General features: G+C 34.2%; 1 protein-coding gene across 1 annotated transcript; it reads right to left on the bottom strand.

The window, feature by feature from the left end:
• Nucleotides 1-831: 831 nt before the first annotated feature.
• On the bottom strand, nt 832-3,364 carry LOC121317360 (C-X-C motif chemokine 10-like). Its single transcript, XM_041253212.1, has 4 exons — nt 3,173-3,364; nt 2,478-2,601; nt 1,901-1,990; nt 832-1,081 (listed from the first exon to the last, which is right to left on the bottom strand). The coding sequence occupies exons 1-4, from the start codon at nt 3,231-3,233 to the stop codon at nt 1,063-1,065; spliced, it is 294 nt and encodes a 97-aa protein (XP_041109146.1). The 5' UTR covers nt 3,234-3,364; the 3' UTR covers nt 832-1,062.
• Between the last annotated feature and the right edge of the window lie 6,567 nt (nt 3,365-9,931).

Below are 9,931 nucleotides of genomic sequence, written 5' to 3'. Positions count from 1 at the left end.
ATTATCCTCTTCAACACCAGGCAATGGTTTCACTCCCCCTATTTTTCTAATATATTTTTTGCAGATTGTACAGAATATTAATTCAGATTTGGTAAATACAATTGGAATTGTGCAACAAAAAAAAAAAAAAATTACACAATCTGGTTACAGGTTTTGCATCATCATGAATTTTAGACTTGAGACATCATTAAAGAAAATGATGTGAACATAATTTTAGATATTTTATTTAACATCATGTTATCAAAGGAACTGCATAATTATTTAGCAAAAGTCCACCGAAAGCCATACTAGCAGTAGAGTATCTCAAGTTAGATTTCAAAATGTCACATTTTTCTATTTTTGTCAGTTTTTCATAAAGCATATGGAAAACTACAAAGCAGTATGTAATTCAATATCTCAGCATAACATTATTCAGCTGTTTTATTCGACTTTATAAAGCAAAATTATTTCATTCTATGGGGTGATGCAATACTTTTGGCCATAGCTGTATAGGGAAAAGTTAACAATATTTCTGCTTCTAGTGTTTTACTGGAAGGGGGAAATTGAGCAATGCCCCTGAAAATAGGTTTTAGTACAAGTTTAATTGTGTGTCAATCAGTCAGTCTATATTTAATCTTAATTAAGCTTAAGCTTAAGAGTAATACTGTACTAATACAGTATTTTGTATGTAGAGCAGAGTACAACAGTTTACAACCCATTGAAATGATCAATGAAAAGTTTATTGTTAATATGTATTAGTTTTATATATATCTACATGTTCAATACATAAGGATGTATTCCATATAATATATATATATATATATATATATATATATATATATATATATGAGGAATTTCCAGAATTAAAGACAGTTCACAATTTTTTCTTATTACACAGAAACTTTAAGAAGATAAAGATAACAGGTATACCAGTGCACTCCAAGAAGCCTTCATGTCATTGTAGAGAAAAAAGAACATCATTTATTTAATCTTGCAAAAATGTATATTGTAGCATGGTAGCTGGAGGAAATGAGGAGGAGTGATGACCAGGGAGTGCTGAAATCGCTGGCACAAAATAAGCCTTCATTTCTTTGTAGACAACCTATAAAAAAAGTACATTATTTATTTAATCTTGCAAGAAAAAAAATAAAGAATATATATATATATATATATATATATATATATATATATATATATATATATATATATATATATATATATATATATATATATATATATATATGAGCTAGCATGGTTGCTGGGGGTGAGTTGAATATGTGTAAAACGTATAGTGTATAGTAACTTTTGCACTGAGAATATACTACTGTAATATTCCAAAACTGAAGAGGCTGAAAAGGCAGAAAAACATACGATATTGAAAGGACTTTTTTTGTTCTTTTTTTTTTTTTTTTTTTTAACAGTATGTTAATTTAACGTTAAACTGGACTATGGGTTTATAAAGCAGTTGGAGTAAATTACCATGATGGATATTCTGTCTGTGCTTTTTATCAAAACTGTACCAGAAGCAGCTCTACCTCAGACAAAATAGAAAAACAGTTTGTGCTATGAAATTGTCTGCCCTCTGTTGGTAAAACAGAATACTGCAGATAATTGTGTGAATGGTGATGTGAACTGATTTTTTATGTTATATCTTCAAAATATTGGCACAGTCATTAAATAAATGGTAACCAATTATAGGCCAGATTTATCAACTCCAAAGAGCATTTTGCATCTTTTTTTTTTTTTTTTTTTTGTTAAGGGAAAAAGCTCACCAGGTACACTAAAAAAAAAATTTGTAGCATCAAAAGTTGTATTGACTTTTCAAAAAAGGTGGCACAAATTGTACACTGGATTACATTTGACTGACCCTAAATATCTTTAAAGGTATTCAAAGTGTCATTATAAATAAAAGTAACTATACCTTTTCCAGATCATTCTCCCCAGAATTCTCTTCACTTGCTTTGAATCTGGATTTAAGCACAGCTTCTTATTTGTTTCTTTCAATGTAACACTGACAGAAGACACAAAAATATACAATAATAGTAATAATAATAGCTAAAAATATAATGAATAAAAACTTAATAAATATAAGGGTACACGTATAAAACAGATTTTTTTTTTTTTTTTTTTTTAAACAGTGAATATCGAAATGTATTATAATTCTGAAAATTGTTTCACAAAACATTATTATATTTAGCACTTGTAAATGTGGTTTACCATACCACAACATAAAGGGAAGTCTAATATAACTCATCTGATAGATTTATTAGGTTAACTTACTATGACATCTAAACATATACAACACATTTCATAAGTTTTATATTGCTTTTAAACTAACTAAATTCTAAAGACATCTTTTTTTTTTTAGAAACGAATTCCATTACAGTTCAATTGGAATTTCATTCAAACATAACAGTCCAAACAAACATGCTCTATTTGCTGTTAGATCTAGGGAACGTACTGCTCTGTAGATATGATGCTCAGGTTTATTTACTCACACTATTTCAATTCGATCACACTTCGGACTCATAGGAAACACCTCCAATTTCTCAATTTGATTAGTATGAATGGAATTTTTTCCGGCATCAATGCAAATGCAACGTGTGTTTGGTAATTTCATACCTATAAAAAAAGGAAGGTTATTAAGAGACCTGTATTATGAAAATGGAAGAAGGTAAAGAAAACTGTCTTTGTTAAACTTTTCTCAAAGTAATCTGATAATTGGTTTGAAAGTCGAGTACAGTATGTTACCCAAGGGCTATTGTCAATTAATTGCTGTGCATTATTTTGTAACATTTGTGTGTCATGATTACATTTCTGTACCACTGCAACTAAATCTAGTCCTATCCATTTCCATTCCTCCTATCAACTTAATTTATTTATTCTGCCAGAGATTTGTACTGGCTGATCGTTTCATTACAGTTTGACTGTTGGCTGCTGCCAAACATACTAAATCTTGGATGCCTGCTTTGACATTTCATTTAATAACATTATTTATTTTTAAATCATACATTGAACACCTTTTATGCAGTCTTAAATGACTGTACATGTACAACATTCCAATGAAGAAAATCTCAAACTAAACTGTCCGCCTCACTAGTAAAAGAGAGTGGGTTTCTTACCCTCCATCTCACCACTACAGAGTTTGTTTGAGACAGCTGATAAAACAGAACAATAGAAACGTGTACTGTACCGTGGACAAGCGTTGCACTCAGAACCAGAGTGAGAAAAATAACTCCAGTGGTACTATGCATTTTTTTTCTCCTGATTTGTTTTCACTGTTTAGTTGTTGTTGCCACTTTCTGTTGTGTATGGATTCATGAGAAAGATGGACTGGGAACCTACTATTTATAACCATCCACTACTTTCACTTTTGATTTGTTGTTGATGAGCCTGGAATTCACCTGCTCCTGAAATCAACACTTTGTTTTTCCCAACATAACCCCCCCCCCCCACCCCCCCCCCCCCCCCCACCCCCCCCTGTTGTTTCAAGTCCAGGTCCTCTAAGACTAAGACATTATAGGAGTACCTATTAAAATTGGTCTCTCTTCATTTACAAGGGGGTCCTGGCAGGAGAAGGCAGCAAGAAATAACATTGCAAAATCAATGGCAAAAGTAGACAACTCATTCAACATGACAAACATTTAAAACAATCATAAAAATATCAATACAAGTCTAAAGCATAAAATTTAAATTCCAATTGGCAGGATTGTGGTCAAGTCAGTATTTACAGGATTTGCAAACCTGGTCAGATAAAATATATATGTGTGTGTGTGTGTGTGTGTGTGTGTGTGTGTGTGTGTGTGTGTGTGTGTGTGTGTGTGTGTGTGTGTGTGTGTGTGTGTGTGTGTGTGTGTGTGTGTGTGTGTGTGTGTGTGTGTATATTTCTGAGTGATTTAAAAGGGTATTGTGAAGAGGCTGTTTTTTATGTTCGAAGGCAATGAGTTCCAAAGATGATGTGTGTGATATAAAAAGGGATTTTACAAGTAGGCATATCATTTGATTTGCATAGGTAGAGTTACAAGTCTCTAACAGAGGTGTAAGGTAACTTGAAGCATTTCCAGTGTTCACTTTATAATCTAAACACAAAAAAATGATATTTATGTAATAGGTGGCAATAGTCCCACGCAGGACTGAACTAATAAGAACGCTTTTTCTGGTCAATACATCTGTTTTTAAATAGTATCCCAATGTTAATTAATACACTTTTTATAAGGTATAGCTTTAAAAATTTATTAACCTTGGGAACTACAGTATTTTCCATTGTGTGGTAATAAGAAAGCATAAGTTATTTAATTCACAAAGATCAAAAAATGATGCCATAATAACACTTTCTTTAATTTCACTTTTATTAAATAAGCCTACATGTATATTTTCAAATGTAGCTTATTTTTGGAAAAGAGAAATAAGCGTGCATTTTTGTGTTCTCCTGGGATCCCTGCCTGCTTGAATCAGGGTGAATTATAAATACTGTTGGCAGTCTAAGGAAAGGTTTGCTGGTTTAAACCCGGTCATCTCTATGCTGTTCATTTAGGGAACTAAAAAGCTGAAAAGAGTTTCCTCTGCATTGCTGTGTAATCATTTAAACGATGCCTGTGATTTTTCATAAATGTGAAGTGTTGCTTCAGCATTTGAAGGAAGTAGTTCTGTAAACAAATTTCACTTCCATGGTGCAACTGCACGTGTGAAAATGTACTTCTTAAATTTCATCTTTATAATGCTGACTTTTTCTACACAAAATGAGTCATGGGATTTCAAGATGGAAAACACCTGTTAAGAGACACCCCCTCCCCCCTTATTACATACTGAAAGTAAAGGCTCCTGGACTGCAAGGGCCTGGCAATGATAACATCATTACCTAGTTTCTTTATGTGAAGTTGCTGTTCACTCACATGTATTAATTGTGTTGGGGGATGAGACACTTACACAGACATCCACTGTCATGCTGCTTGTGAAGTCACGGAGATCCTTATTTCTCATAATTGTTTCTAAATAGTTGCACACAACTCTCAACAGCTCCACAAGACCACACACATTTGTACAATCTCTTTCTTGCATTCGCTCTCTTTATTTACTTATCTTTTTGGCCAGTCAGTGTAGCATTTTATTGGTTGCATTTACTTAATATGATAACTTTCTATTTATTTTTCATTTCTAACCAGCTGAATTAACTATCTGAGTGTGCTTCAAACTGGCACAACCTGCTTACACACCTTAAGCTCGATTTCAGTCATGCTACAATTCATCTGAATGGCACCGAGAAGCCTCATGGTGAATAAACTGGTTAATAAATTATTTTAAACTGGTACAAGAACCTGCTTCTACACCTTAAGATTGACTATCTAATTAGAGAAGATTGATCAGTTGTGGTTTGGCTCATATATATTGGAATGAGAATTATATTCTGACAATCATGACATCATCCACAGACTTTGAGAAACAACAAGTTTACTGCACTGTGTTAAATAAGCACTGTTAAATGTTAAATGGCACTGTAGCAACTTCCACTTGCCAGTACAATGGCATGCATGGAGTTAAGGAGAATGGGAACTAATGTCACAGACACTTTTAGAATCGCAGCCAAGATGTGTTCTGTATCTCAGCTGTTTATATCCGGAGTTAACAACAAGGGGAAAGAGAGTTCCTGCAAACATTTTATTTATCTGAAATCACATGTAAACTTCACAGTGTGCCACATTATTCTTTGACACCGTTTGCACTATTTTTGGGGAAACAGTTATTGTAATAGAATAATTTAAGACACAAATGAAAGTGTAGCAGGTGGGGTCAGTATAATTAAAGCTGCCAATAGTAACTAGGTAAAACATTGAATATCAAAGCTGAGACGTTCCTGTCAGTTGATCACATTTAGTTGAACTGCCAAACATTGTTGCAGAAACGCTTCTGTAAAGCATAGGCTACAACGTGGTGTCAACAGTGTATTGAATTAATAGCTGTATTTTATATAGAGTTGTAATCTCCCATAAAGCTTGATGAAACTTACAGTCTTACTACTGTGCATGTGTGTGTAATAAGACGGTGACATCACTGCTGTAGGCTGTGATTGATTACAGGCCATGGCAGTGACATCATCACCCTGTCAGAATTCTAAACAACCTGAGAAAAAACGACACTGTTGTCCAGCTGTCAGTGAGGCTGGGGAGGATAGTTATATTGATTACGAGAAACACAGCACAAAGCAACGGTTTCTCAAAAAAAAAAAAAAAAAAAAAAAAAGGAAAAAGGAAGCGCCCCTCACTGGGCTGACTCTCACAGATGATGAAATAAATCTGCTGTTTACTCCAGGAATGGTGGACCAGGCCACGCTCTGAATATGGTATTCTTTCTGAACGGTCTTCACTTCACACTACCGACCAAATAAAGTATTAAAAAGGTTCAAACAAAAGAACTCTGGAATGAACCACTACTGTTTAGGCTGGGTGTTCACCTTCGCACCTCAACCACTCACCCCAAACTATTCCAAACAAAGGACTTGGCTTCCTTTTTATACCATGTGGTATAAGTGAATCCTTTAGATTGACATACAACACATCACTGGAAGAAGAATGATGCACAGAAACTCTTCAATAGGATAAAAACACTTTTGTTTTCTTCTCGTCTTCTCTTTTATTCTTGTTTGCATCCTCTGAAAAGAAATGCATATGGCATAATTATTTTATCAGATTAACAAGAAAACCTTTCCTGCCCATCAATACTTATCTGGTTGGTTGAACCCAAGATTTCATTAATTATTTCTTAAGGGATGCCAATGGCAATCAACATGGCTTGATAACACATTCCATCACTCTTTGTATAAACATATGGTTCAGTTTAGATATTAAAAAGTGTATTGTTGTCTACCAGAAGGGTTTGTACCAGAATTAAACAGTTAGAAAGCATGTGGCAATAGTCTGCAGAGTTCAAGACAGCTGAGGAGAGGAAAGGACTCCTGGAGTTTTATTCTTATTTTTTTCTTTTTCCTTTTACCATGCCATTGTTTTGTATTTGCAGACAAGCAGTGGCTACCTTCTGTGTACAGTACATTGATCTGTGAGCAAGACTACCCAGGAAAGACGATTGCTCTACAGAACAGCTTCAATGTTTCAAACTTAACATTTTTGTTTCTATTTTTTTGTTAACTATTTTAGATCTTGTTTCGATGAAACAAGAAACAAACCTAATTTCATTATTTTTCTGTTTGTATTTAGTAGCATTAAAAAGAGTCTCAAAACACCACCCCCTGGATTGCTATCAAGTATTTAAAATTAAAGATCAATGAACAAAACAGATCCAACAAAAACATACCGTTTGTTTAAAAGCCTATCAAGAATCTTATTCAACCTCTTGGAATTCTGCTTAAGACATACTTGCTTCCCAGTCTACTTAAATGTGGCATTGTCATCAAATAAACAAACAAATACATTATTCAGATATTCTTTTTTTTCTAGATTGTCATGTAATAGCTAAAGTCTTCATCTTACAAGAAAGAAGATCAAAACCAAATGACTCCTAACTTTAATGAATAATGCATAAAGGACATACATTTTTTGCTGTATATTTAAATTATGTTTTTGAAGCTTCTAAACAACATTCTGCTGTTTCCTTCCTATTCAATTGGCATGCACATTTTCCTCAAGTGGCAACAAACCAAGCTCTTAGACTGTTCCTTTTGTTAACATAATTTGGTCATGCAACTCCTAAGCCAAATTCATTGATAAACATGAAAAAAAAATAGTACACAATAACTGAATATTTATTTATTTCAAATATTTAACAGTTTCTTTAAAAGTTGTTTTTCTTTTGAAGTATCTGGTTTTAAGATGTGTTTTATGAAGTTAATTCGAAGCATATAACGTTTGAATACATTACTTCCAGTAATTATCAAATATAAAGTGTAAATTGTTTTAAAAAACGACTGCCCTAGAAAGTTACAGTATAGCCAAAGATTGGAAGATAATCTGCCAAATTTAATTGGTTAAAAATATGAAGCGTTCTAGTGCCGCGAGAAAGTATTTGATTGGCACTCATAAGCGCCAGAATAAAGAGCGAAAGTAGACACTTAAAAGCAAGTTACCTAAAATAAATATTTAGGCCTACTACATGTGATTCGGAATCAGCATCGTCATCATCACAGCCAGAGCCCAGTCAAAATAGACAACCCTGATGATATGCCACTAGCGATTAATGGTGAGGCAAGTACTGTAAATAATGAAATTTTGATTGAAAACAAACAAAACAAAACGAAAGCTGAAATGAGCGATTGTTGTCCAGACGACCCGTTCCCAACTGATAGAGAAAATTATCCATTAAATATCGATGATGCAAATGTAAAAAAGTTAATTATTAAAAACAGGGCCAAAACATCATTCCTTGAATGAATATTTCAAAATGACTAAGCATTGAGATAAGGTTCCCAGGAAGTGGCTGTGTTATTCTTTAAAACTACATAGTGCATACTGTGAACCGTGTTGGCAGTTTGGAGATCGCAAACATGCTTCTCACCAACAAGCATGGGCAGTTGGAATAAAATATTGGCATTTCACGAAAAATTAAAGAACATGAAATGGCACATTCACATTTAGCAGCCTGTCTTATTTACGACTCATGGAGAATGACGAGACTATCGACCTGAAATAGAAGCTGAATATAGAGACCAGGTGAGATGTTGGACACAAGTTCGGAGTCATTGACGTTACGCTTACATTGGCTACTTGCAATCTAGCTTTCCGAGGATACCGAGAAACGTTAGGAGAGAAAAACAGTGGAGACCTTTTGTCAGTCATAGAACTGGTATGTAAATATGACCCAGTTTTAAAACAGTTAATTGAAAAAGACTCAAAAGTAAAATATCGTAGCCCACGATAACAAAATGAGCTGATTGATTTGCTGTCATAAAAATACAAAATGAATTACTGTAGTTACTGAGATAAAAGAGGCTCAATTTATTATGCTATTATGGACACAACACAAAATATAAAAAAGGAAGACCAGCTTAGCCAAGTTTGTCGATATGTTACAGTATCCCTTTATCTTAATGAAATTCCAGTCGAAGTAAAAATCAATGAGAGTTTTTGGGGTTTACATAACATTTCAGATCGAGACCGAAATAGTGAAAATGACTGAAGTCAAAGACTTGCCAGTTTAAAAATGTAGAGGACAGGGGTACGATTGAGCGAGCACAATGAGTGGAGTTTACTCTGGTCTCCAGAAACGAATACGCAAAAAATAACTCAACGCTGTCTATGTGCACTGTGCTGCTCATAATTCATTTTACTATTGAACGACGCTTGCATGAACATTTCTGAAATTAGGGAATTTTATGACAAATTGTAGCGACTATACTCATTTTATAGTCAAAGCATCAAAACGATGGGAGCTCCTTACTAAAGTAACATCTTCTGCAAACTCGACACTGAAAAAAATTGTCCCACACGCTCGGCATCCAGGGACAATGTTCTCATTGCTCTGCGCTTTCGCTTTGCTGATATTATGAACGCACTAAGTACAATCATTCTACAGTCTAAAAGACAGATGAGCGCTCAGAAGCAGTTGAACTGAAAAAATGCATGGAGACCTTTTGAGTTTTTAAATGTTAAGGTATCGGTGTTGTACGACAGCATTGACGTTATTGTTACTCAGTTGAAAACCTGTTTCTGTGGAATGAACACTATAGTGCAGTGGTTTCGTTTTATGTGTCCTTCTGAGCGTCTTAGTGCTAATGACGATGCACTATTTAAATCAGCCGAGTCCATGGCAGCTTAGTACAAAGGGGATTTATCTCCAGACTTTCCTACACAGATACTGTCATTCGGAACCGCATTGGAAGACGAAATACAACAGATTGCCGGTGGGAAGATTAAAGATGTAACTGAGCTTTTATTTTTGAAACATAACGCTATATTGCCTAGTGTTTTGGATGTTGCAACGGCACTGAAACTCTTTTTGACTATAC

The sequence above is a fragment of the Polyodon spathula genome, chromosome 1, assembly GCF_017654505.1.
Source record: "Polyodon spathula isolate WHYD16114869_AA chromosome 1, ASM1765450v1, whole genome shotgun sequence".
Lineage (NCBI taxonomy): Eukaryota > Metazoa > Chordata > Actinopteri > Acipenseriformes > Polyodontidae > Polyodon > Polyodon spathula.
The sequence above is the reverse complement of the archived record's forward strand: the minus strand, read 5'-3'. Positions and strand labels throughout refer to the sequence as shown.